At 45.2% G+C, this 27,917-nt stretch overlaps 2 protein-coding genes and 1 pseudogene across 2 annotated transcripts; 2 read left to right on the top strand and 1 right to left on the bottom strand.

Moving 5' to 3' along the window:
• Nucleotides 1-107: 107 nt before the first annotated feature.
• Nucleotides 108-5,265, bottom strand: LOC121577469 (annotated as a pseudogene).
• Nucleotides 5,266-5,317: 52 nt separating this feature from the next.
• Nucleotides 5,318-9,644, top strand: LOC123482190 (transport and Golgi organization protein 6 homolog). The gene is made up of 3 exons (XM_045208983.1): nt 5,318-5,384; nt 5,515-5,669; nt 8,427-9,644. Exons 1-3 carry the CDS (start codon nt 5,318-5,320, stop codon nt 8,592-8,594), a joined length of 390 nt encoding a protein of 129 aa, XP_045064918.1. The 3' UTR covers nt 8,595-9,644.
• Nucleotides 9,645-13,530: 3,886 nt separating this feature from the next.
• On the top strand, nt 13,531-25,527 carry has3 (hyaluronan synthase 3). The gene is made up of 4 exons (XM_041891045.2): nt 13,531-13,873; nt 22,445-23,095; nt 23,934-24,035; nt 24,159-25,527. The coding sequence occupies exons 2-4, from the start codon at nt 22,445-22,447 to the stop codon at nt 25,086-25,088; spliced, it is 1,683 nt and encodes a 560-aa protein (XP_041746979.2). The 5' UTR covers nt 13,531-13,873; the 3' UTR covers nt 25,089-25,527.
• The last annotated feature ends 2,390 nt before the right edge of the window (nt 25,528-27,917 follow it).

The following is a 27,917-nucleotide window of genomic DNA, read 5'->3' as shown; positions in this document are numbered from 1 at the left end:
GCAGAGGAAAAAAGGGGTTACTTTTTTACTTTACGTTAGCGTTAGTCGATACCTCTGTAAATGCTGTTTTTTTTATGCTGTGTTAAACATTCTTAAACTGGGACTATCTGAACTGTTCTAGAGCGTCATCCTCTGTGCTCTCATCTCTTTGGTTCCTCCAATGACGCGTACTCCTTCAGAAACTTGATATGGAAATCTCTGAGCTTCTCCAGGAGCACCTTCAGCTTCTCTGTCGTGGGCAGAATGGTCATTCTGAAGTGATAGGTCCCTTCCCTCTGGCCGAAGCCACTGCCTGGAACGAGGCAGATGCCAGTCTCCTCAAACAGCCTCAGACAGTACATCATGTCAGGAGACATTCCCAGGGACTTGGCCTCCTCCACAGCTCGTAGGGGGATGAAGATGCGTGGGAAGGCGTACATGGCTCCCTGCACAGGGTTACATTTGATCCCACGGACCGCGTTGAGGATCTGCTCAGTCATCTGGGCCTTCTCAGCCAAAGCTCCAAGCACAGCACTCTTCTCCTTGTGGAACTGGAGATAGGAGGGTTCGTGTGGCAGAGGAGGGTTGACGATGACATCCATGGCAGCCTGTCCAGAGACAGGGGGACACAGCCTCACAGAGAGCAGCTTCACCAGCTGTGCCTTGACCTCCAGGTCGAGGTTGAGAACCCCCATATAGCCCCCTCTAAACCCACACTCTCCTGAGTAGCCTTTGGAGGTGGAGTGAAATGAGGCCAGCTCGACAGTGTTGAAGTACTCTGGGCCCATCTCATAGAGCACCTTCTTAAAGGAGTGGAACTGACAGTCTGGGGAGTACACGTTGTCCTGATACACCTCATCGGACATAACAAACAAATTCTCATCGTAGGCAAAGTGGAGGACTTCCTCGATGCACTTCTTACTCTGCATTTGACCGGTAGGGTTGCCTGGATTGATGATGCAGATGACTCTGGGGTGACAGTGCTCCTTGGCAGCCTGGTAGGCTCTGTGGAGCTCGTTGATATCCAGGGCCCAGCAGTTGTCCTCGTCCAGGTAGTAGTTGATCTGAACGGCCTCCATCTCAGAGATGGCTGAAGACTACAGGGGGTACTGAGGGATGGGGATCATCACACCACTCCTGGACCGGCCCTGGCCCGACACCAGCATTTTCAAGATGCTCACGATGCCATCACTAGCGCCGGTGTAAATCACTATCACCAGCTCCGATTGTAAACTATCATGGTCAAAACATATTGATACAACCGTAGCTAGGATGGGGAGAAGTCTGTCTTTAATAAAGCACTGCTCTGCATTCTTAACAGCGCTATCAACAAGGCAGGTCCTACAGGCCCTAGTTTTGTCACACCTGGACTACTCGTTCACAGTATCAAAGGCAGCAGATAGGTCTAGAAGGATGAGAGCAGAGGAGAGAGAGTTAGCTTTAGCAGTGCCCGTGACACAGAGAAGAGCAGTCTCAGTTGAATGACCAGTCTTGAAACCTGACTGGTTTGGATCAAGAAGGTCATTCTGAGAGAGATATTAGGGGAGTTGGCTATAGACGGCACGCTCAAGAGTTTTGGAGAGAAAAGAAAGAAGGGATATTGGTCTGTAGTTGTTGACATCGGAGGGATCGAGTGTAGGTTTTTTGAGGAGGGGTGCAACTCTCGCTTTCTTGAAGATGGAAGGGACATAGCCAGCGGACAAGGATGAGTTGATGAGCGAGGTGAGGTAAGGGAGAAGGTCTCCGGAAATGGTCTGGAGAAGAGAGGAGGGGATAGGTTCAAGCGGGCAGGTTGTTGGGCGGTCGGCCGTCACAAGTCGCAAGATTTCATCTGGAGAGAGAGGGGAGAAAGAAGTCAAAGCATAGGGTAGGGCAGTGTGAGCAGGACCAGCGGTGTCATTTGACTTAATAAATGAGGATCGGATGTTGTCAACCTTCTTTTCAAAATGGTTGACGAAGTCATCCACAGAGAGGGAGGAGGGAGGGGGAGGAGGAAGATTCAGCAGGGAGGAGAAGGTGGCAAAGAGCTTCCTAGGGTTAGAGGCAGAGGCTTGAAATTTAGAGTGGTAGAAAGTGGCTTTAGCAGCAGAAACGGAGAAATAGAATGTAGAGAGGAGGGAGTGGAAAGATGACAGGTCCGCAGGGAGTCTAATTTCCCTCCATTTCCGCTCAGCTGCCCGGAGCCCTGTTCTGTGAGCTCGCAATGAATCGTCAAGCCATGGAGCAGGAGGGGAGGACCGAGCCGGCCAGGAGGATAGGGGACATAGAGTCAAAAGATTCAGAGAGGGAGGAGAGGAGGGTTGAGGAGGCAGAATCAGGAGATTGGAGGGAGAAGGATTTAGCAGAGGGAAGAGATGATAGGATGGAAGAGGAGAGAGTAGCGGGAGAGAGAGCGAAGGTTGCGACGGCACATTACCATCTGAGTAGGGGCAAAGTGAGTAGTATTGGAGGAGAGCGAGAGAGAGAAAAGGATACGAAGTAGTGGTCGGAGACTTGGAGGGGAGTTGCAGTGAGATTAGTAGAAGAACAGCATCTAGTAAAGATGAGGTCAAGCGTATTGCCTGCCTTGTGAGTAGGGGGGGACGGTGTGAGGGTGAGGTCAAAAGAGGAAAGGAGTGGAAAGAAGGAGGCAGAGAGAAATGAGTCAAAGGCAGACATAGGGAGGTTAGTCACCCAGAACTGTGAGGGGTGAGCCATCCTCTAGAAAGGAACTTATCAAGGCGTCAAGCTCATTGATGAACTCTCCAAGGGAACCTGGAGGGCGATACATGACAAGGATGTTAAGCTTGAATGGGCTAGTGACTGTGACAGCATGGAATTCAAATGAGGAGATAGACAGATGGGTCAGGGGGAAAAGAGAGAATGTCCACTTGGGAGAGATGAGGATTCCTGTGCCACCGCCGCGCTGACCAGATGCTCTCTGGGTATGCGAGAACACATGATCAGATGAGGAAAGAGCAGTAGGAGTAGCAGTGTTTTCTGTGGTAATCCATGTTTCCGTCAGCGCCAAGAAGTCGAGGGACTGGAGGGTAGCATAGGCTGAGATGAATTATGCCTTGTTGGCCGCAGAATGGCAGTTCCAGAGGCTACCGGAGACCTGGAACTCCATGTGGGTCGTGCGCGCAGGGACCACCAGATTAGAGTGGCAGCAGCCACGCTGTGTGAAGCGTTTGTATGGCCTGTGCAGAGAGGAGAGAACAGGGATAGACAGACACATAGTTGACAGGCAACAGAAAAGGCTACAATAATGCAAAGGAGATCGGAATGAAATTAACTAAGCATCTGGGAAAGCGAGAGAGCGGGGCCTCCCTCACGTTTCACTGAAACACTCAAATATAACTCTCCAAACTTCCACTTTAGATTAATAGACTTTAGTTAGTGTCTGGTCTGTTAGCGATGTTACCAAACAGACTAGTTCTGTCTGTTACCTCTAGTTAGCGTCTGGTCTGTTAGCAATGTTACCAAACAGACTAGTTCTGTCTCTTACCTCTAGTTAGCGTCTGGTCTATTAGCGATGTTACCAAACAGACACAGTCATGTGGTCAGGTGCCACAAAGAGGGACTTAGGAAAATTGCAATTGGCTCAGAACAGGGCAGAACGGCTGGCCCTTGGATGTACACAGAGGGCAAACATTAATAATATGCATGTCAATCTCTCCTGGCTCAAAGTGGAGGAGAGATTGACTTCATCACTACTTGTATTTGTGAGAGGTGTTGACATGTTGAATGCACCGAGCTGTCTGCTTGAACTACTGGCACACAGTTTGGACACCAATGCATACCCCACAAGACATGCCACCAGAGGTCTCTTCACAGTCCCCAAGTCCAGAAGAGACTATTGGAGGCTCACAGTACTACATAGAGCCATGACTACATGGAACTCTATTCCACATCAAGTAACTCATGCCAGCAGTAAAATTAGATTTAAAAAAACAGATAAAAAATACACCTTATGGAACAGCGGGGAATGTGAAGCAACACAAACATAGACACATGCATACGAACACGATAACATACGCACTATACACACGTACACATGGATTTTGTGTTATAGATATGTGGTAGTAGAGTAGAGGCCTGAGGGCACACACTTAATGTGTTGTGAAATCTGTTATGAATGTATTGTAATGTTTTTAAAATGTATAACTGCCTTAATTTAGCTGGACACCAGGAAGAGTAGCTGCTGCCTTGGCAGCAGCTAATGGGGATCCATAATAAATACAAATACAAATACGGTTAAACAACTTTAGACTATGGTCTGTCAGTTTATTAGCCTAGTATCTACGTATGTCAGTAGGTAAGGTAGATAGTTATTATGTCTCCTTTGTCCGTCAATTAATCATTTTTAAATGTCCCACCCACTCATTACATAATGACTTAACTACTCCTTCTCTTATATGTGTCACTGAGTTGGGGTCAGGGTGGGTTCAGGTAGGGGTCAGGGGAACAGCAGGTGCTGCCCAAGGTTAAAAGTAATGGTTCTCTTTCTTCAGAGGAAGATAACTCAACCGTGGCTGTATTGTCCTATGTGGTGTCGAGACAACAATGCTGATATGCTGTGTAGACAAGGAATCCGCTGACACTGTACTTGATTATAAAGATTTATTATATCAAAGGTTCCAGCATCAATTTACAGATTGCTGCAGAAATCCGGAGAACAACTAACCCAATCTAAAAATGATTATTCTCCCAGTCCTTTGTTCAAACATGGTATTTATCCTATGTAACATAATATGGGTATTTTGAATAGACCAATCCCTGGCTTCTACATATCCAATTCTCCTCTGTTTCAGGGGGCCCCTATAGTATTGCTTTCCAGATGTTTCAGCAAGGCAAAGTAAAGTTCATCTAACACACCATTTGCAAACGTCAGCCAAAATTTTTAACTGTTCAGATACTACACCTACTGCCCCTGTCTCGGCCCCAGCCTCTGCCCATGACAGATTTCTCCCAGCTCAGCAGTATTGTGTGTTGGAGTGTCCTCTCCTATAGAGCCCCTCCCTCTGCGCTGAGATCACGCTTTTCTCTTGGGCGGGGAGCATGAGGGGGTGAGGCTGGAATCACTTCACTCAAACGCATGTCCACTCCAGTCAATGTCTGAGTTGGCAGAATTACTGTGTGTGTGTGTGTGTGTGTGTGTGTGTGTGTGTGTGTGTGTGTGTGTGTGTGTCAGGGCAGCCTGTGGAAGGCCTGCCTGCCTGCTGCATCGGTCAGGGCCCTAAATAAAGCTGCTGTGAGGGCTGGGGGTCTGTCAGCGAGGGCTGTGCACTGCAGACTCTGCTTCATGAATAAGCATCTCTGTCAGGCTGAGTAACAGGGATCCTTATTCAAGAGAGCCATGGCCCTCTGTTCTCTGCTACAGCCTAATCCCTCTCAGTCCATCGCAGCCTGCCTTCGGCCGGAGGGTGTGTGGGTGTGTCCATCCTTCCAATATGTAAATCTACCCGGTGCACTAGCGGTAACCACAGCACTGTGGACCTTGGCAAGTTCACTGCTCCTGTATAGATCGATTTCCGCCATTTCAGCCCCCATGAGTGTGTTTTTATCTGTTTGTGTGTGTGTGTGTTCTTCCTCAGTTGAGCACCTGTCTGACGGCACTAATAAAGACAGAGAAGGAGGCAGAGGTGCGGCGAGCTGCTGTCCACGTCATTGCCCTGCTGCTCAGAGGCCTGAGCGACAAAGCCACCCAGGTACATTACTACAGCAGTTATCTATACAGGTACTAGAACCACATGGAGACACACATTTGTTGAGCATTCGCACACACATTTGCTGGACAGTCATAAGAAGTTACAAATTGTCATTGGTATGTCCTCTTACAAAATGTAATCTAATGTAGTTGACGTGAGTGGAGATGTGTGTCTTGGTGAACAGCACCGTGTTTACATTTGACATTTTAGTCATTTAGCAGACGTTTACATGTAGAATCCTAGAGCCAGCTGGAATGGAGAGACAAAGAAAAGAGTGGATCTGTAATGTCCTCCTCCCTTACTTTGAACACTGGTCTGAGAACCACTGCATCGTTGATCTCAGAATACCTTTCTTTGTGCTTCTCTCACTCACACAGCCTTTAATCCACACACCACCATGTACTAGTGTACTACAGTACACCTCCCTGAATTCAACTGTTATTATGTAATGTTCGGTTATAAATATGGAGTTACTGCCCAGACAGGATATTTTTTGTTATATTGAAATAATGATTGACCTCGAATGTATTTCCATGTGTGTACAGCACTCTGTGACCCTGGACTGGAGCAGGTTCTGTACATCTGGTGCAGTAGGTTTGCTGCAACACTAACTGATTTCAGTGCAATGTGGCCTTCCTGGTTCTACACTCCGTAGGTGCGTCTGTTGGATGTGGTAGGTAGGTAGGTAGATAGGTATGTCACCTTGGTGCCAGTGCCACTGTGACTCACATTGGTGATTTCCATATGTAGATGACTCTCCGCCCGGCCCGGCCCCCCAAACTTGGTTGTTTAAAAGAGTCCGCAGCCTGCCTGTGGAGAGGCCACGCTAATATAAAACTGATGATTAATAGCCAGGGATTTTCCACATTGTGTGATGGGACTGGCCACTGTTAATAAATTGCCTGGGAAAGTCTTCAGCTGGGGGCTTAAATTCAGAGATAATTATGTCACCTTTCTATGTACCTTTCTACCCTCTGACCCTCTTGTAAGTGTCACTATGCTCCACAGTGTGATTACAGACTGCTAGCAATTTCTCACCAAGAACAGGAAGGAGACTTGCTAAAAACTTCCTATTTTGGACTTGTACTTGCCCTGTAACAACCATGTTATCTGGGGAAATTCCATGCTCAACTTGGATAACATGCTCTCTGTCCAAACAGATAGTAAAAGAGCAGAATACAAATAACAGCTAACTGTTGTGGCTGTCTAGGACCTGGACTGGACACAGATGTGTTGCTAAGGGTCAACACAGTCTGGACAAAGGGCCAGTTAACTTTCGCCCCCTTGATCTATAGATTGGTCATTGTATGGGATTGGTTTTAGCAACCCCAGTTGGTTTCCTTCAAACAATGTCATGATCATTCAAGAATGGGTCATGGTCCTTGCGGTGTAAGATATAGGTGTAAGAACGTTTACACTTAACCTTCTAATCTGCAATTGCTTTTCTCAACACAACTTTTCCTGTTGTTACATATACATTTGTTTATATACATTTCCACGCTGAGGTTGGAATAATACTGTGAACTTGTGAAAATGATGATAAGGCCCTTTTAGTGTAAGTGCTGTTTGAAAAGACCACCTGAAAATTCAGCCTGTTTTGGTGGGATGGAGTTTTGGCCTGCCTTGTGACATCACCAGGTGGTAAATTACTTAGGGTGTGTTCATAAATTCACTCTGGAGTGCCAGAGTGTTCGTAAATTCAGAGCGTTGTCAGATTGTTCTTTGTAAATTCAGAGCGGTTCACTCTCAGAGCGTTCAGAGCGCACACTGGACTCTGGCGGAGGAGTAGGGTTGATCTGAGCGTTCTGACCTCACAATGGCAGTCAAGCACTCAAGATAACTGGCTAAAGTTGGCTAGCTTGCTATCTACTTCCAGACACACTGACCATTTTACTCACCCTAGCAGAGGTGGTTAGGTTGTTTTCATGTTATCTAGAGCGTTGGTGACTAACCGTGCTGCTGGAAAGAATTTAATTAGGGTTTTGTTGCCGTCGTTTATGGACACCGGTCATATTGAACGGGTGTTGCGTGTTCGTAAATTCATCAATTATTCAGTGCTCTGGCACACTCAGATGAGAGTGCTCTGAAATCGGAGTATATAGCCAGAGTGAATTTACGAACGCACCCTTAATAGACCTTTAAGAGTTTCAGACCTCACTGCCAATAACAACTAGTTCAGTTTTCACCTCCCCACTCAGACCACTCCCAGACAGTCCAGGCAAAATTCTTGCTTGAAAAATTGCTCTTTGCTAAGAAACAATTTTTGTGTCTTTTGACCATTTTAATTGACAACAATCACAGTAAGGTACTTAATTGTTACCCAGAAATGATTTGATATTGAGATTAAAAAAACGGCTGTATTGGATTCAGTTTCTCAGGCCTTTCTCAAGGTCCTGTCATTTGGTTAATTGCTGTAGCTGTGTGCAGCTGCTGTGATGGTAATGACACACAGAGTCCATGTGAAATGTCAGGTAGGTAGACCAGACATGACCTCAAACCTGGTGTTAGAGGAGAAACGGCTGATGGCTGAAGACCTGTGTCTTCCCTCTGCTCCCAGGAACAGTGGTCACCTACCTAAACCACTCATTATGGCTCTGTGAGATTATTCCTGTTCAGTTTTGCATACATCCCTCTAATATCTCTCTCTCTCTCGTGTACCTTTCTCTCTCTCCCTATTTGTCTCTCTCTTCTTTCTCTCTCTCCCTATTTGTCTCTCTCTCCTATCTTTCTCCCTTGTTTCCCTCCTATCTTTCCCAGGTCCTGAATAATGTTCTGCTGGACCTGGACCTGAAGTGGGCGGTGCGGTCGGACACTGATGATGTCACAGTTCACCATGCTCAGCTGGCTCTGGAAGAACTCGATGATGTAATGAGAAGGTTAATCTTCCCTGCACAGAAACTGGAGAAGAAGGTGGTTTTACAATGAGATTCATGAACATGAACACAGCACACACACCAACCAAGCAGTATTAGATCATCAAGGGGACCTTGGAAGTGTCTAGGAGTAAGGGATTGTTCAAACTGGGCACGACATTCCACCTTTTGTCCTAGTTCCCCCTGAAGGTGAAAGGTCAGACATTAAATGATAGCTGAACTGTGTGTGAAACATTACTTTCTCAACAAATAGGGCACGTCTCTTTCACCCTCTGTCTGAGGTGGTGACTGTTTCCTTAGTAATTTTATCAGTGTTTGCAATACATGGAATTCCCCCCAGCCAGCCTGTGTCATGCTGTCTTTGTGACCAGAGGGGAAATTAAGAGTATTTTATAACAATGACCGATCTAGGACTTCGGCAGAGGCACCAAACTTTCCTTCTGGAAACCACACCTGCTTGTGCCTAGGAATCTTATAAACAGCATATTATTAGAGGTCAAAATGATTAGCTGATAATGTGTGTGCCTCTGAATAAAAAGCCATTACAGTGAAATAAAATGAAGGGATATGAGTTTCCTTTTGGAATGAACCAATGCATGTTCTGTTGTTTTTAGCATTGTTCTTTGCAGTGACCTCAGGCTTTTGTAGTTTGTTTTCTAGGGAGACAGCCCAATGGAGTCCCAGCTGAAAATAGCTCTGGAGCAGGGATTCAGAGCCACGAGGGACTAACCATGTACTCACCAGCGCATAACTTTTAGCTTCCAGCAATTATCACATAGGGAGGTAAAGTCTTTACACAATGTACTCCCATATTCATGATCATACTCAAGGTCAATTATTGTTAAACAATTGGCTAGTCATGCAATGATTGCAGTTGTAAGTTTATTAAATTGAGGACTAAACAGCAAATACCTTAGATATAGGCATGCCATGGAGATTAATGTTTTCTTTATTTGGATACATTTTCATGTATACACTTATGGTCATGTTATGTCGTGAGTCATTTCATCAAAGGGCAAAGCTTATCAAAATCAATCAGATTTAAAAAAAAACATAAAAATACACCTTATGGAACAGCGGGGACTGTGAAGAGACACACACACAGGCACAGACACACATACACATAAGACATGCACTCTACACAAACGTACACATGGAGGTTGTATTGTAAATATGTGATAGTGGAGTAGTGGCCCGAGGGAACACACTAAATGTATTGGGTAAAGTGTTATGAAATGTAATGTCATGTAATATTTTAAATTGTATATAACTGCCTTAATGATGCAGGACCCCAGGAAGCTGCCTTAGCAGCAGCTAATGGGGATCCTTAATAAATACACATTCAAAATTCTCTATGGAGAGAGGGATGTTATATTAGTAATGAATTTGCCTAACAGTGGATACAGTACCTTTACAGTGAGGGTGTCACGAATTCCGCCGAGACTGCTCCTCCTCCTTGCTCGGGCAGGCTTCGGCGTTCGTCGTCCCCGGAGTACTAGCTACTACCGCTTGATGTCTCGATGTTTGTTTGGTCTTGTCTTGTTAGTGCACCTGTTTCGTGTTATGTATTGATTAGGTCACCTATAAGTTTCCTTTAGTTTTGTTTGCAGTTGTGTGTGATTGTCCGCCTGTCCGTTGATGTATGGTATTTGTTCTCGTGTTGATAGTGTATTTACGCACTGTATGCGTAATCGCTCGCCTCCAGTGTTTGAGGCCCGTTATTTTGTATTGTCTTGTTGACTAGTAAAGTCGTTTTGACTGAGCTTCTGTGTCCTGCGCCTGACTCCAACACCGCATCCACATCAGCTTGTGACAGAGAGAAAAAAGTATTTGATCCCCTGCTAATTTTGTACGTTTGTCCACTGACAAAGAAATGAACAGTCTATAATTTTAATGGTAGGTTTATTTGAACAGTGAGAGACAGAATAACAACAACACAATCCAGAAAAACACATGTCAAAAATGTTATAAATTGATTTAATTCCTCATTAAAATGCAAATCAATTTATAACATTTTTGACATGCATTTTTCTGGATTTTTTTGTTGTTATTCTGTCTCTCACTGTTCAAATAAACCTACCATTAAAATTATAGACTGATCATGTCTTTGTCAGTGGGCAAACGTACAAAATCAGCAGGGGATCAAATACTTTTTTCCCTCACTGTATAACAAACGTGAGGTTCAGGTGAGTTACAGTAGTGAACCCGGACATAGAAATTGCAGAAATGGTGTGTGTGCCAGCATGCCAAGATCTGTATCTCCTCAGCTTGACTGCCAAGGACATTCCCACAGTGAGAGAGAGGCTCGGTTACTGTGATGCTATGCTCTGTTTCATCTTGGTTCACCACACGACAGATACCAACACTAACTGAAACACACAGCCAGCAAGGTATCCTCTCCTCCCACAGCCACTATGCCATTGCTATCCATGAAATTGCTATCCATGAAACGGCTATTAATTAGTACTAATGAATGTACTGCCATGAGTCACACTCACTGAATAGGAGAGGGAGGGAGCGATGGAGGGAGGGTGTGTGTATGAGAGAGGGAGAGAGAATTTGTATGTGAGAACATGTGTGGGATCAGACACACTCCGGGGCCAGATATATATTTATCTGTAGTGTATATACACACACACACACATGCAAAAGACCTCTGCAAAATTATCAGTTTCTCTGGTTTTACTATTTATAGGTATGTGTTTGGGTAAAAATAACATTTTTGTCTTATTCTATAAACTACTGACAACATTTCTCCCAAATTCCAAATAAAAATATTGTCATTTAGAGCATTTATTTGCAGAAAATGACAACTGGTCAAAATAACAAAAAAATATGCAGTTTTGTCAGACCTCGAATAATGTAAAGAAAATAAGTTCATGTTCATTTTTAAACAAAACAATAGTAATGTTTTAACTTACGAAGAGTTCAGAAATCAATATTTGGTGGAATAACCCTGATTTTCAATCATAGCTTTCATGCATCTTGGCATGCTCTCCACCAGTCTTTCACATTGATGTTGGGTGACTTTATGCCACTCCTGGCGCAAAAATTCAAGCAGCTCGGCTTTGTTTGATGGCTTGTGACCATCCATCTTCCTCTTGATCACATTCCAGAAGTTTTCAATGGGGTTCAGGTCTGGAGATTGGGCTGGCCATGACAGGGTCTTGATCTGGTGGTCCTCCATCCACACCTTGATTGACCTGGCTGTGTGGCATGGTGCATTGTCCTGCTGGAAAAACCAATCCTCAGAGTTGGGGAACAATGTCAGAGCAAAAGGAAGCAAGTTTTCTTCCAGGACAACCTTGTACGTGGCTTGATTCATGCGTCCTTCACAAAGACAAATCTGCCTGATTCCAGCCTTGCTGAAGCACCCCCAGATCATCACCGATCCTCCATCAAATTTCACAGTGGGTGCGAGACACTGTGGCTTGTAAGCCTCTCCAGGTCTCCGTCTAACCATTAGACGACCAGGTGTTGGGTGATGACCTTACTCCAGGCCTCTACGGTCCAATCCTTATGGTATTTTGCAAACCTCAGCCTGGCTCTTCTGTGCTTCTCATTGATGAAGGGCTTTTTTGTAGCTTTGGACGACTTCAGCCCTGCCCCTAGGAGCCTGTTTCGAACTCGCCATGCACTTCACCCCAGCTGCCGTTTGCCATTCTTTTTGTAGGTCACTTGATGTCATCCTACGGTTGTCGAGTGACATTCGAATGAGTTGGCGGTCATCCCGGTCAGTAGAGAGTCGTTTTTGCCATCCGCCGGTCTGTAGCTTTGTTGTCCCCAATGTCTGCTGCTTGACCTTGCTCTTATGAACCGCCGTCTTTGAAATTCTAAGGATGGAAGCAACCTGACGCTCACTGTATCCCTCTGCCAGTAAAGCCTGAATTGAACCCTTCTTTTCCTCACTCAAAACATTCCTTTTCAACTCTTTTGGCATGGTCAATAGTTATTTTTTGATTAATATTACTTTTGAGGTACTATTAGCACTGTTTTTGCCATCCAGCTGGTCCTATTGCAAGAGGATAGTGATGACCACAGCCATGGTTTTTATACTTTTCCTCGTTAAATAAGTTAAAATGCAAATCAATTACTTAAAAATCATACAATGTGATTTTCTGGATTTTTGTTTTAGATTCCGTCTCTCACAGTTGAAGTGTACCTATGATAAAAATTACAGACCTCTACATGCTTTGTAAGTAGGAAAACCTGCAAAATCGGCAGTGTATCAAATACTTGTTCTCCCCACTGTATATATATATATGTTTGTGTGTGTGTTATACGGTAATTGGTAACTTGTTGTTCAGGGTATGACTTAAGTAGTGTATGTGATTACAGCATGTATTGATTGTGTGTCAGAGCTTGCTGCAGTTTCTCTCTTTCCCTCACTCTACCAGCCTGTGTTGGACCTGCAGGCTGTCGGCAGCACCGGGAGAGGAGAGGAGGGGTGGGTAAGTAAATAAGCCCATAAATGATGCTTTGAGCAAGGCAGTGTGGAGGAGAGGAGAGGGGGTCTGTCTGAATAGTCCTGAGTCTTGTTGGAAGCTGGCTGCACTGCAGTGAGCTGGGACAGGGAGGGGGAGAGGACAGGAGAGGAGGGTGAGCTAGTGAGAGGGTAGAGGGGTCCTGAAGGGGAGAGGAGGAAAAGCAACGTCAGTCTGGGCAGCTATGCACCGAGCCGGGACAGTGTGACAGAGGAGAGGGAAGCTGGGATTTGGGCTGTGCTGCAGAGGGATGCTGAGACGAGCTGCCACTGCAGCAGGAGAGAGAGACTGAGACCGAGAGGGGGACTGAAGGACGGGCACTAGCCAGGAGGCTACAGAGATCCAGTCTTAGACATCCAACCTATACCACATTGTGGCCTGGCTGCTTGCCCATGGGAGAGACCTGCGAGCAGGCATGGACTCCAGACCAGATGGGCAAGATCCTGCCAGGACCAGGGATGGAATCAGATAATCTGTTATCCTCCTGTACATTTCTCCCTGCCTAACACCCTCAGCTGCTGGCTGAGATACTGGGATCTGAGGGCCTTCATGCCCCAGGACAGTCCGGGTAGATAGAGGAGAGGAGGTGGGACAGGGGAGACAGAGGAGAAGGAGGAGGAGGTAGCAGTATTTTGGGATGAGGGACTCCTAAATTAAGCGAGCTGGAGTAAAGATGTAGTGTGAATGGGAAGCAGAACAAGGAGTGTGCTGTGCTGCAGAGTGTGGTGGAGTGGAGTGGGGCAGACCAGGAGCCGGGTGGACTGACGGACACACAGGCGGCCTGACGGAGCTGCAGGGGTGACTCCAGAGGGGAGACGGAGCCCGAGTTGTACTCTGGGTCAGAAAGGTACGGGACAATATATACTGTGTTTTATATGTGTATGTGTGCGAGAGAACATAAAACCATTGTAAAGAGAATCATGTGTGAAGCAAATGTGTGGAGTGTTATGTGGAGCAAATTACAGTGGGGAAAAAAAGTATTTAGTCAGCAACCAATTGTGCAAGTTCTCCCACTTAAAAAGATGAGAGAGGCCTGTAATTTTCATCATAGGTACACGTCAACTATGACAGACAAATTGAGGAAAAAAAATCCAGAAAATCCCATTGTAGGATTTTTAATGAATTTATTTGCAAATTATGGTGGAAAATAAGTATTTGGTCACCTACAAACAAGCAAGATTTCTGGCTCTCACAGACCTGTAACTTCTTCTTTAAGAGGCTCCTCTGTCCTCCACTCGTCACCTGTATTAATGGCACCTGTTTGAACTTGTTATCAGTATAAAAGACACCTGTCCACAACCTCAAACAGTCACACTCCAAACTTCACAATGGCCAAGACCAAAGAGCTGTCAAAGGACACCAAAAACAAAATTGTAGACCTGCACCAGGCTGGGAAGACTGCATCTGCAATAGGTAAGCAGCTTGGTTTGAAGAAATCAACTGTGGGAGCAATTATTAGGAAATGGAAGACATACAAGACCACTGATAATCTCCCCTCGATCTGGGGCTCCACGCAAGATCTCACCCCGTAGGGTCAAAATTATCACAAGAACGGTGAGCAAAAATCCCAGAACCACACGGGGGGACCTAGTGAATGACCTGCAGAGAGCTGGGACCAAAGTAACAAAGCCAACCATCAGTAACACACTACGCCGCCAGGGACTCAAATCCTGCAGTGCGAGACGTGTCCCCCTGCTTAAGCCAGTACATGTCCAGGCCCGTCTGAAGTGCATTTGGATGATCCAGAAGAGGATTGGGAGAATGTCATATGGTCAGATGAAACCAAAATAGAACTTTTTGGTAAAAACTCAACTCGTCATGTTTGGAGGACAAAGAATGCTGAGTTGCATCCAAAGAACACCATACCTACTGTGAAGCATGGGGTTGGAAACATCATGCTTTGGGGCTGTTTTTCTGCAAAGGGACCAGGACGACTGAACCGTGTAAAGGAAAGAATGAATGGGGCCATGTATCGTGAGATTTTGAGTGAAACCCTCCTTCCATCAGCAAGGGCATTGAAGATGAAACGTGGCTGGGTCTTTCAGCATGACAATGATCCCAAACACACCGCCCGGGCAACGAAGGAGTGGCTTCGTAAGAAGCATTTCAAGGTCCTGGAGTGGCCTAGCCAGTCTCCAGATCTCAACCCCATAGAAAATCTTTGGAGGGAGTTGAAAGTCTGTGTTGCCCAGCGACAGCCCCAAAACATCACTGCTCTAGAGGAGATCTGCATGGAGGAATGGGCCAAAATACCAGCAACAGTGTGTGAAAACCTTGTGAAGACTTACAGAAAACGTTTGACCTGTGTCATTGCCAACAAAGGGTATATAACAAAGTATTGAGAAACTTTTGTTATTGACCAAATACTTATTTTCCACCATCATATGCCAATAAATTCATTAAAAATCCTACAATGTGATTTTCTGGATTTTTTCTTCTCATTTTGTCTGTCATAGTTGACGTGTACCTATGATGAAAATTACAGGCCTCTCTCATCTTTTTAAGTGGGAGAACTTGCACAATTGGTGGCTGACTAAATACTTTTTTTCCCCACTGTAGTTTCCTCCAGTACTTGAGACTGGAGTAACATTTGGCTTAAAACAAACCTTCTCAGAATATATTGATGTTTATTGTATATATGAGTAATATAAATAGAGGGAGTATGTAGTGGGGTGAGAGTAAGTCACATTCAGTTCATGGGTAGATGAATGTGTCTTTATGTGAATTTGTGTGTGTTTTATTGTTAGTGTTTGTGTGTGTGTTTTAATGTTACAGTGTGTGTGTTGTATGTCGGCTTGTGTCAGGTTAGTGTTTATAAGTGTGTGGTATAGGCTTCTGTATTTCATGGCAGAGCACAGTGGTTGGTTCCCTGAGGCTGGTCCAACGTTAGAAAGACAGACCGACAGGAACTAACGCCTCAGAATTCCATTTGAAGACGTGACCTATGCAAGGAAAATGTTGCCTGTCTGACTTTCCATGGGATCACTGACTCCAAATTGGGGTCTGTTGGCCGTTTGAAAAGGCCCTGTTGGGTTTTGTCAGCAGGCTAAAACAGGCCTCGGGAAGTGGTGCTACTCTAGCTGCTCATACATTCTATTTGACTAACAGTCATCCCCAGAGTGTACAGATACCATCTACCTCAGTCTGCCAGAGAGGGGCTTTAGCTGCTTCACCAAAACTCTGCAACCACACGCCTCTTTGTATTGGGGAATGAGAAAGATGCCTTTCAATCACGAATAGATTCAATCATAAAAAAAAAAAAGAGAGACATTTTCGATGAGTATTTTAGCTATACTTTAGTCTCTATTTTCTGTATATTCCTTGAAAGTGCCTCAGCCATTGTAAGATATAGTACACTATACACTACCAGTCAAAGGTTTGGACACCTACTCATTCAAGGGTTTTTCTTAATTTTTACTATTTTTTACATTGCAGAATAATAGTGAAGACATCAAAACTATGAAATAACACATATGAAATCATGTAGTAATCAAAAAAGTGTTAAACAAATCAAAATATATTTGATAGTGTCACGGTCGTTTACGAACGAGAAGGACCAAGGCGCAGCGTGATATGCATTCATATTTTTATTTACGGCTAAACACACGACAAAACAACAAACGAAACGTGAAGTCCAAGGTAGCATACAAACAACATACCTTACACGGAACAAGATCCCACAACCCACTAGTGCCAACAGGCTACCTAAGTATGGTCCCCAATCAGAGACAACGAGCTACAGCTGCCTCTGATTGGGAACCACCCTGGCCAACATAGATCTAAACGATCTAGAAACTAAACATAGGAAACACAACATAGAAACTACACACCCTGGCTCAACATTTAAGAGTCCCCAGAGCCAGGGCGTGACAGATAGTTGATATTTTTCAAATAGCCACCCTTTGCCTTGTGACAGCTTTGCACACTCTTGGCATTCTCTCAACCAGCTTCATGAGGTAGTCACCTGGAATGCATTTCAATTAACAGGTGTGCCTTCTTAAAAGTTAATTTGTGGAATTTATTTCCGTCTTAATGCATTTGAGCCAATCAGTTGTGTTGTGACAAGGTAGGGGGGGTATACAGAAGATAGCCCTATTTGGTAAAAGACCAAGTTCATATTATGGCAAGAACAGCTCAAATAAGCAAAGAGAAACGACAGTCCATCCTTACTTTAAGACATGAAGGTCAGTCAATCCGGAAATTTTCAAGAACTTTGAACGTTTCTTCATGTGCAGTCACAAAAACCATCAAGCGCTATGATGAAACTGGCTCTCATGAAGACCACCACAGGAATGGAAGACCCAGTGTTACCTCTGCTGCAGACGATAAGTTCATTAGAGTTACCAGCCTCAGAAATTACAGCCCAAATAAATGATTCACAGAGTTCAAGGAACAGACACATCTCAACATCAACTGTTCAGAGGAGACTGTGTGAATCAAGCCTTCATGGTCGAATTGCTACAAAGAAACTGGCTTGGGCCAAGAAACACGAGCAATGGACATTAGACCGGTGGAAATCTGTCCTTTGGTCTGATGACTCAAATTGGAGACTTTTGGTTCCAACCGCCGTGTCTTTGTGAGACGTGGTGTGGGTGAACAGATCATCTCCGCATGTGTAGTTCTCACCGTAAAGCATGGAGGAGGAGGTGTTATGGTGTGGGGTGCTTTGCTGGTGACACTGTCTGTGATTTATTTAGAATTCAAGGCACACTTAACCAGCATGGCTACCACATCATTCTGCAGCGACATGCCATCCCATCTGGTTTAGGTTTAGTGGGACTATCATTTGGTTTTCAACAGGACAATGACCCAACACACCTCCAAGCTGTGTAAGGGCTATTTTACCAAGAAGGAGAGTGATGGAGTGCTGCATCAGATGACCTGGCCTCCACAATCCACCGACCTCAACCAATTTGAGATGGTTTGGGATGAGTCGGACGGCAGAGTTAAGGAAAAGCAGCCAACAAGTGCTCAGCATATGTGGGAACTCCTTCAAGACTGTTGGAAAATAATTCCAGGTGAAGCTGGTTGAGAGAATGCCAAGAGTGTGCAAAGCTGTCATCAAGGCAACGGGTGGCTATTTGATGAATCTCAAATATAAAATATATTGTTTAAAATATTTTGGGTTGCTGCATGATTCTATATGTGTTACTTCACATTTTTGAAATCTTCACTATTATCCTACAATGTAGAAAATAGTAAAAATAAAGAAAACCCTTGAATGAGTAGGTGTGTCCAAACTTTTGACTGGTACTGTATATACAAAAGTATGTGGACACACCTTCAAATGAGTGGATTCGTCTATTTCAGCCACACCCGCTGCTGACAGATGTATAAAATCGAGCACACAGCCATCCAATGTCCATAAACAAACATTGGCTGTAGAATGGCCTTAATGAAGAGCTCAGTGACCTTCAGTTCATCAAATTTCTGCCCTGCTAGAGCTGCCCCGGTCAACTGTAAGTGCTGTTATTGTGAAGTGGAAACGTCTAGGAGCAACAACGGCTCAGCCGTGAAGTTATAGGCCACACAAGCTCACAGAACGGGATCACCGAGTGCTGAAGCACATGGCGTGTAAAAATCGTCTGTCCTCGGTTGTAACACTCACAACCGAGTTCCAAGCTGCCTCTGGAAGCAACATCAGCGCAAGAACGGTTCATCAGGAGCTTCATGAAATGGGTTTCCATGGACGAGTAGCCGCACATAGGCCTAAGATCTCCATGCTTAATGTCAAGCATCGGCTGGAGTGGTGTAAAGCTTGCCGCCATTGGACTCTGGAGCAGTGGAAACGCGTTCTCTGGAGTGATCAATCACACTTCACCATCTGGCAGTCCGACGGATAAATCTGGGTTTGGCAGATGCCTGGAGAATGCTACCTGCCCCAATGCATAGTGCCAACTGTAAAGTTTGGTGGATGAGAAATAATGGTATGGTGCTGTTTTTCATGGGGCTAGGCCCCTTTGTTCCAGTGAAGAGAAATTCTACAGCATACAATGACATTCTAGATGATTCTGTGCTTCCACCTTTGTGGCAACAGTTTGGGGAAGGCCCTTTCCTGTTTCAGCATGACAATGCCCCCGTGCACAAAGCGAGGTCCATACAGAAACGGTTTGTCGAGATGGGTGTGAAAGAACTTGACTGGCCTGCACAGAGCCTTGACCTCAACCCCATCAAACACCTTCGGGATTAATTGGAACGCCGACTGCAAGCCAGGCCTAATCGCCCAACATCAGTGCCCGACCTCACTATTGCTCTTGTGGCTGAATGGAAGCAAGTCCCCGCAGCAATGTTCCAACATCTAGTGGAAAGCCTTCCCAGAAGAGTGGAGGCTGTTATAGCAGCAAAGGGGGGACCAACTCAATATTAATGCCCATGATTTTGGAATGAGATGTCCGTCGAGCATACAAAGGTATGCTCGACGGGGAATAGATGTGAATTGTTATACATTGGGCTACCTGCATATTACATATTATCATATTCTTAGTCTTGGTGACAATGTTTGTATAGACATACTGTAAGCAGCTGATTCTCATTTGCATGGAAAGCAGAAAGATCTCCGGCCCACTGAGTTTATCATTTTAATTTGCAGACACTGAGCCCTGGATCCAGGGATTTGATTCACAGGCTTGTATCTGATTGAAAACTATGACTCATGAAAGCAGGGCTGTGGGAGTTACAGAGTAGATTGACAAAGAGTCAAGTTTAAACCCAGCCAGCAGGAGACTCCACACACTTGCCCCATCGCTCTCTCCCTTCACATGGTCATCCACTCCCCCTCCTTTCCTCTTTGGTTTCTCACCCTTTCCTTCCTCCGTCCTTCCCTTCCTCTGTAGTCTCTGTAAAAGTGCCCTGTCCCACAGCCAAAATGCTCATTCAGTCTGCACCAGCCTGCCATTACACCTGAGAATACAGTCCATTCAGTCTGCTGGAGGGAGGCATTACACCTGAGAATACCTGCCTGGGACCTGGGACCCACCTGGGAATAGCTACCTGTGCCTGTGCTTGGATCTCACCTGAAAATACGTTCCAGCCTCTCCTCTGTGAATGCTGACCTGCAGCTCGCCCGAGAGCCGATGGATTACAAAGCAGATTCTTAATGTGAATGGGACATCCAAGCCAGAGGACTATACCAGGATATGTATGTTTAAGTAGCAGGGACAAAGCCTTGATCATGAGATGATACCCTGCTCCTCCAGGTGTGAGCCAGCTATCACCATGACCACCACAGTGAGTACTGGGCTTTGACCACTCACTACCATAGAGTCTGACTACAGTATTGTTCAGAAATTGCCTTTAGTGGTGATGAAGGGTTACGGTCTGTGCTTGAAAGTGAATTTTAGTGGAATGGTCTCTCTCTCTCTTTCTTTTTGAGGAGATGTTAATGAGAGGGTTTAGTCCAGTAATATATGGTGATTATAGAATTGATTTTGTGATTGTTTTGGCAATGTGCCATTTCAGAGGCTGGAATTCTATGGGTTTCTGCATCAGTGATCAGTGACACTCTTCAACTACTCTACCTTTTCACGATGCCATAAAAACAGCAACAACTAACGTTACTCTTCATTTAATTTATTCATTGTTTTATTCATCGGCTGTGTAGTTCAACTTGGAAGTCCTGGTTTCTACCTGAAACATGATTTTTAGTCCATAGAGTTTGACATGGAGCCCCCTCTCTATTCTTCTCTAATCCTGACTGCTAACAGCCCCCCCAGTGAATGTTGCTCTCTAATTAGGGTCAAACAGATCCTGTCCCTGTCTGTCTGCCTGTCATCTCCTCTATGCCCAGGGGGCATTTAGAGCATGCTGGCTGCCTCGCCCCTCTTATTGCCCCCCATGGTCCCTGGATCATAGACTGGCCCTCAGAGGGGAATAGTTATGTGTTGTCAGTAGACACTGAATTAAATCTGCACTCACTTTCCAAAAACAATTCTAGATACAATACCAGGCATGGTGGAATACATTTGGAATAATGTGATATCATGGAAATTCTGTTGGGGTAGTGTACTACTTATTCTGGTGGTGTACCATATTTACTCTAATTTCAAGTTGCTTAAATAAAATAAAATGTTATTCGTCACATACACAGTTTACAGTTGGTATAAAAGGTGCAGCGAAATGCTTATGTGCTAGCTCCCTCAACAATGCAGTACATTAATCAATATAAAAAACAATGAAAGAGTCACGTCAAAAATAACAAGTAATAGGAGCGGTAGTATGCATAGTAATAATGGACTGTATTTACAAATATAAAGTGGGAAGTGACTTGGTCACGCAGTAGAATAAATAGTATATACTTGAACACCAGGGTTGACTGTGTGTGTGTGTGTGTGTGTGTGTGTGTGTTACAAGTTGCTTACAGAGTATTATTACATTGAAAGCGGGTCTCATAGAAACATGATGAGATAATGTACTGTATGTGTGACAGTGCTAGGATGTAAATCCACTTTGTGAGCAGTTAATTCCGTAGAAGTGGATGTTATGATATGAGGGCTGTGAATGAGGGCCGTCTTTCTCCAGCAGAACCGAGAGGGGTGCACAGGGAGGTCATTTCATCAATGAAAGGGGGGGGATTGTTCTCCATTCTAGCGACTCCTGAGTGCCTGCCAAGCTCTGCCTGGCTTTTAATTAAAGTCATTAACCTGGGAGGAGAGAGAGACTGACTGAGTCTGAAGACTGCTGGAGATGCCAGACAGAAGTTACTCCAGCCAGCTGTCTCTGTCAGTCAGGAAAATGAAGGCCAACAGATGTCTAACTTACTCAGTGAACTAGGTATCGTTTCCAGAGATTGTTTAAAGGTTGTAAATGGCTATGTTGTTTCTCCGTGTTTATTCTGCATTTTTTAGTTGGGGTCATTCACATTCTTTCATTTGGAAAATTGTGGGTATTGCTTGAATCTTAATCTTTACTTTCCGACCTTGCCGAAAATCCCATTATTTAGTGTTATGAACAGTGGATAGCCTAGTTAGTGTATAAGAGTACTGGTCATAAAGGCTGTGACAGAAAATATAAGATATTACAATTACATTTACTGAAATAAGGGAGGAAATGAACATGTCCACACGAGTAAACCTGTTGACTCATCATCTCTCTGTAGTTCCTAGGAGCTAATCAGACCAAGCCTGTGTGGGCTAGCCCTGGGTGTTCTCTGTCACTGTATAGACAACTACTGATGTGGGCAATATAAAATAGATTCACCACTAAACAAACCCAACCACATGTATTTATACATTCAAGGCCTGGCTAAAAATGGTATTTGATGGATTCATATAAGGCATCTCAAAGTGTATTACCTTTGGATTTTCTTAAACACATGTGGCTTCTTGTTTGTCTCCATCCAAACCCAGCCTGAGCTCTGTCTGTCCTCCAACATTTCTGTTTGTCCCCATCCTGACTCCTTCCCCTCTCCTTTCCACCCCAGATGCCCTCTCGCTGTAGGACTGCACTGCATATCGTGACTACCACCCTCTTCGCTGCGGTGGTCCTGTTTGGGATCCTGCTGGCCTATGTGACTGGCTATCAGTTCATCCACACAGAGCAGCACCACCTGTCCTTCGGCCTGTACGGAGCCATCCTGTCCCTGCATCTTTTCCTCCAGAGCCTGTTTGCCTTCCTGGAGCACAGACACATGCGCAGCCCCGCCCGGCCCCAGCACCTGCGGCGCTCCGTGGCCCTGTGCATCGCAGCCTACCAGGAGGACCCAGACTACCTGAGGAAGTGCCTCTGCAGCGTGCGCCGCATCTCCTTCCCCAGCCTGAAGGTGGTGCTGGTGGTGGACGGGAACAGGCCGGAGGACCGCTACATGATGGACATCTTCCAGGAGGTGATGGGTGGAGCGGACCAGGCCGGCAGCGTGGTGTGGAGAGGGAACTACCACAGTGACGGGGGCGGAGGTGGAGGGGTGGGTAGAGGGGGGGCTGGAGCAGCGTCCCTGCATGCACAGGAGGCTGCACGTGTGGCCATGCTAGTGAGGGGCTGCCGCTACTCCTGTATTATGCAGGAGTGGGGAGGGAAGAGAGAGGTGATGTACACAGCCTTCAAAGCCCTGGGAGACTCTGTGGACTATATGCAGGTAAGTCTCTGTGTTTAAATGTTGCATCTCTCAATGGGTCCTCTGTCCTGCTTGATAGAAATAGGTAATCTGATCTCCTTGTGACTGAGTCTCCACAGACTTTGGCAGAAGGCCTTGTATCGATGCTCTTCCATTACGGAGCAATATCTCAAAGCTGCGAACACACACACACACACACACACACACACACACACACACACACACACACACACACACACACACACACACACACACACACATACACACACAGAGGTAATCCCATTACTCAATGGACAGTCACAAACAGCATTTTTCCCCCTCCCAAGTGGGTACCCTTTAATACCCTCTCAAGTGTTACATATTATAGCAACTGATTGAAATGTCTGCATTGCTCTTGGGCTTGCATACTGTATACATAGAGCCATAATACAGTATATTACTGCATTGCCAGGGTCAAAGTTCAGTTGATCAGCTGGATCTCTCCTGTATGCTTCTTGAACACCTGTGTGCTGTCAGAAGCCTCTCATTTCTTCCAGCTAGCTTGAGTGGCACCTGATAAAACACAGGGGACCTGAAACACCTGCTGTGGCCCTAGGCCTTCAGTCTTGGGTCTTTCTCACTCATTTATAGACAATTAATCACTCATTTATTAATATAGACCACATCAGTGTGTATTGCACACATATCATCCCTACAGCTGTCATAAAATGAATAGTAAGATCAATAGCCGAATGTGTGATGGGATGAGCAAATTAGATTCATCCACTGTCAAAGCCAATCACATTACCACCAACTTGGCTCCATGTCAGTTATATTATAAGGATGGAAATAATGCACATGTGTATGTGTGGCTTTTCAGGTGTGTGACTCAGACACAGTTCTGGATCCAGCGTGCACCATAGAGATGCTGAAGATTCTAGAAGAGGATGCAAAGGTGGGCGGAGTAGGTGGAGATGTTCAGGTGAGAGATTTCTCTAAGAAGAGCCTTCACATTGTTGTTATTGTCATCCTATCAAAACGTACTTACTAGTTCTACTGAATCATCAGAAACAGTTTCTCCTCACTTGTCTCTGTTTCCCTTCAGATCCTGAATAAGTATGACTCGTGGATCTCCTTTCTGAGCAGTGTGCGTTACTGGATGGCCTTCAACGTGGAGCGGGCCTGCCAGTCCTACTTTGGCTGTGTGCAGTGTATCAGTGGTCCCCTGGGCATGTACCGCAACTCCCTTCTGCAGCAGTTCCTGGAGCCATGGTACCACCAGACCTTCCTGGGCAGCAAGTGCAGCTTCGGTGACGACCGCCACCTCACCAACCGCGTGCTCAGCTTCGGTTACAAGACCAAGTTCACGGCCCGCTCCAAGTGCCAGACTGAAACGCCAACGCGCTACCTCCGCTGGCTCAACCAGCAGACCCGCTGGAGCAAGTCCTACTTCAGAGAGTGGCTGTACAACGCCCTCTGGTTCCACAAACACAGCCTTTGGATGACATACGAGTCTGTGGTGACGGGCTTCTTCCCCTTCTTCCTGGTTGCCACAGTGATCCACCTGTTCTACCGCGGGCGCCTGTGGAACATCCTTCTCTTCCTGTTGACAGTGCAACTGGTTGGCATTGTGAAGGCCACCTACGCCTGCTTCCTGAGGGGCAGTCTGGTCATGATCTTCATGTCTCTCTACTCCCTCCTCTACATGTCCAGCCTGCTGCCAGCCAAGATCTTTGCCCTGCTCACTATCAACAAGGCTGGCTGGGGCACGTCAGGGCGGAGGAAGATTGTGGTGAACTTCATAGGGGCGGTGCCCGTCACGGTGTGGGGGGCTGTGCTGCTGGGTGGGGTTGCCTACACCATCTACTGTGAGACCCAGGAGCCCTTCAGTGAAACAGAGAAAGCCCTTCTCATCGCTGGGGTCATCCTGTACGCCTGCTACTGGCTCATTCTGCTGGTTCTCTACCTGGCTATAGTGGCCAAGCGCTGCAACAAGAGGGAGGAGCAGTACCACCTGCCGTACGCAGAGGCATAAGACATGGATCCTTGTTCAGTCCTTTATGGTGCTGCTAGAACAGCTGAGCCAGTCTGTGGCCCCACCACTCTGTCTCCATGGTGCTAAACCTCTGGGACCTATGTGGTATGAATGCGTTGTAGAATGACAATGGATGGACAGTTCTCACATTAACCTGGGAGACTTGGTTAAGTAGGTAACAAACCTTTTCTACAGTACAGAGTCCTTTAGCAGTGGGCATGGTGCTTACCATGGATATAAAGCACATTATCATACAGCCCGTTTGGCCACGGTGGGACAAGGTGGGGCCTGGATATACCAGAGATCATAAGAGCTATGACATGGTGTGTGTGTCAGTATGAATAGTTTGAAGCAATGTTGATATGTCACCAACTTGACTAGAATGACTGAATATACAGTCTTTCTTACCGTTTTGAAAGATGCATTGAGCTGAGGGCCCTCTCTGGTGACACAATGATCTACAGTTGTATTTTTGTAATACAATAATTGATAGACAATCTAACATTTATACAAACAGAACTTTTGGTGCTGTTGAACAGTGCCGAAGGTAAACGTTTAGCTCTTAAGGTAATGGCCTGCAAGAGTATTTACACTCAATTGAATGAGTCAGTGAGTTTTGTGTGGCCATTTTGTTGTATGGGTGCCAAATTGTATACACATTATACTGCAGTGCTCAATACAGGATGTACTTTTCCAAGTGAGGATAAACCAACATTCATTCCATCATGTAGACTCCTATGACCAAAGAGCACTTGTTTTTTGACACATGTCGTAACATTAATAGAACACAAGTACTAACTCCATTGCTGTTATTAGTTGTAAATCCAGAATGAGAAAATAAAGAAAACATGATCCCATTTTATCAAGGTCAGGTAGTATTAGTGTAGGTGCCACCATGTCTAAGTTGACATGTGTTTTTTGTTGTTGGAGAATGGAGATAATGTTGTGTACGTTTCCACTCGTGTGCTATTTAAGTTGGGTTCATATTATTTTATTAAATGAGGATTGCATAACTTGAAACTTGAATGTGCAAACAAGACACATAAAACAATGTTTGTTTACTGGCTTGCTCAGCCTCTATCTACCAATGGTGCAGTAGGTCAAATTGATGGTACAGTACATTTCCAGAGGTGATATAGATATTCAAGTAAAAACTTTGTGGGCCACCAGGAATATGTTTTGCAGTGTTGTCTTGGCTATGAATCAAAGTTAGCTGTTGTTGGGGATCAAAACTGCAACCTCCACATCAGCCACAGGCAAAATTTCCCCCGACACGAGGCACAAGATTGTTCGCAATTCATTCAAGTATTGGTGGCCATGAATTGTGACCACATTATTTTGGTGTTTTTTTTTTATATTGAAATTGGGGTTAAACAGGTAAAGAGCCCCCACAAAAATGTAGTACTTCGAAGTTATTTCCTGAATGCAATGCCAAAATAAAGGAAACACCAACATAAAGTGTCTTAATTGGGCATTGGGCCACCACGAACCAGAACAGCTTCAATGCACCGTGGCATAGCTTCTACAATTGTCTGGAACTCTATTGGAGGGATGCGACACCATTCTTCCATGAGAAATTCCATAATTTGGTGTTTTGTTGATGATGGCGGAAATCGCTATCCCAGGCGCAGCTCCAGAATCTCCCATAAGTGTTCAATTGGGTTGAGATCTGGTGACTGAGACGGCCATGTCATATGGGTTTCATGCACATCAAACCATTCAGTATCCACTCGTGCCCTGTGGATGGGGGCATTGCCATCCTATGGGGGCATAGCCATGGTAGCCATAATATTTGCCTGCCCAGCATGATGGCCCTAAGCATGATGGGATGATATTTGTTAATTAACTCAGGAACCACACCTGTGTGGAAGCGCCTGCTTTCAATATACTTTGTATCCCTCATTTACACAAGTATTTCCATTATTTTGGCAGTTACTTGTATCTTCGCTATTTAAGTGGTCATTAATGTGTTTGGTTTTAGGCAGTGCATTGGAAAACATGTTGGAGTCACAAGGCCATTAAGAGACGCCAGCCAGAGAGAGTGTGAGTGGAGGTGGTGGTGGCCAGGCACAGAGGGGGAAATGATTTACTGTGTGGCTGGATGAATTGGTCCCTTCAGCCATCATGGAGCAAAAAGGGTGGACATCTATGGTTACACTTCTATGTGCATGCCAAGAAGGGACCTCCCCCTTTCCCCTAAACACACACATAAACAGCCCCTAAGAGGGATGCCTGCAACCCCTTTGGCCCTCTTTAAGGAATCAGTACAGAATGCTGGAACACAGAACTTAGTGTTTAAAATTCTGTACAGACAGCAAATAATCTCTTTTAATCATCTGTCTTAACATGTAGATGTGGCCTACTTTTCCCTTTTTACTCCAGAGGGTGTATGTCAGGTGACTGTGTAATAAGACTCTCCGCACAGTGACTGTTGATGCACATGTATAATGTATGTAAACTAGAAGCACCATATCACCAAGTAGAATTATGAGTATGTGTAAATGTACTTGGCGAATAAAGGGGATTCTGATTCTTCTGATTCTGACATAGATATTGGGATTATGTGAAGAAATGTCTGACATTCAGTTGTATGGTGTGGAGATGTCAATTACAATGTTTGTTATAGCCTATCTTTCAGGCTGAACATCTGCTTTCAGTCTACAATATTGTCACTGCCTCTGAGGTACTCAGGCCATTGAGCTGTGACAGTTTCAGACCACTCATGTTTGACAAGAAATAAATGGATCTCATAATGCTGAGTGACTGTAGATGTCCACCCATATTTGTAAGCATATCTTACATGGAAAAAACCCAGTCTTATAATAGTAT

The sequence above is a fragment of the Coregonus clupeaformis genome, chromosome 29, assembly GCF_020615455.1.
Source record: "Coregonus clupeaformis isolate EN_2021a chromosome 29, ASM2061545v1, whole genome shotgun sequence".
NCBI lineage: Eukaryota > Metazoa > Chordata > Actinopteri > Salmoniformes > Salmonidae > Coregonus > Coregonus clupeaformis.
The sequence above is the reverse complement of the archived record's forward strand: the minus strand, read 5'-3'. Positions and strand labels throughout refer to the sequence as shown.

Excerpts from the sequence above, each read along its gene's own strand:
- has3 (XM_041891045.2), top strand. The coding sequence starts at position 22,445 with ATGCCCTCTCGCTGTAGGACTGCACTGCATATCGTGACTACCACCCTC. Across the intron at positions 23,096-23,933 it reads ACTCTGTGGACTATATGCAG|GTGTGTGACTCAGACACAGT; the intron begins GTAAGTCTCTGT and ends GTGGCTTTTCAG. Across the intron at positions 24,036-24,158 it reads GAGTAGGTGGAGATGTTCAG|ATCCTGAATAAGTATGACTC; the intron begins GTGAGAGATTTC and ends GTTTCCCTTCAG.
- LOC123482190 (XM_045208983.1), top strand. The coding sequence starts at position 5,318 with ATGGCCCTCTGTTCTCTGCTACAGCCTAATCCCTCTCAGTCCATCGCA. Across the intron at positions 5,385-5,514 it reads AGCCTGCCTTCGGCCGGAGG|TGTGTTTTTATCTGTTTGTG; the intron begins GTGTGTGGGTGT and ends AGCCCCCATGAG. Across the intron at positions 5,670-8,426 it reads TGAGCGACAAAGCCACCCAG|GTCCTGAATAATGTTCTGCT; the intron begins GTACATTACTAC and ends TATCTTTCCCAG.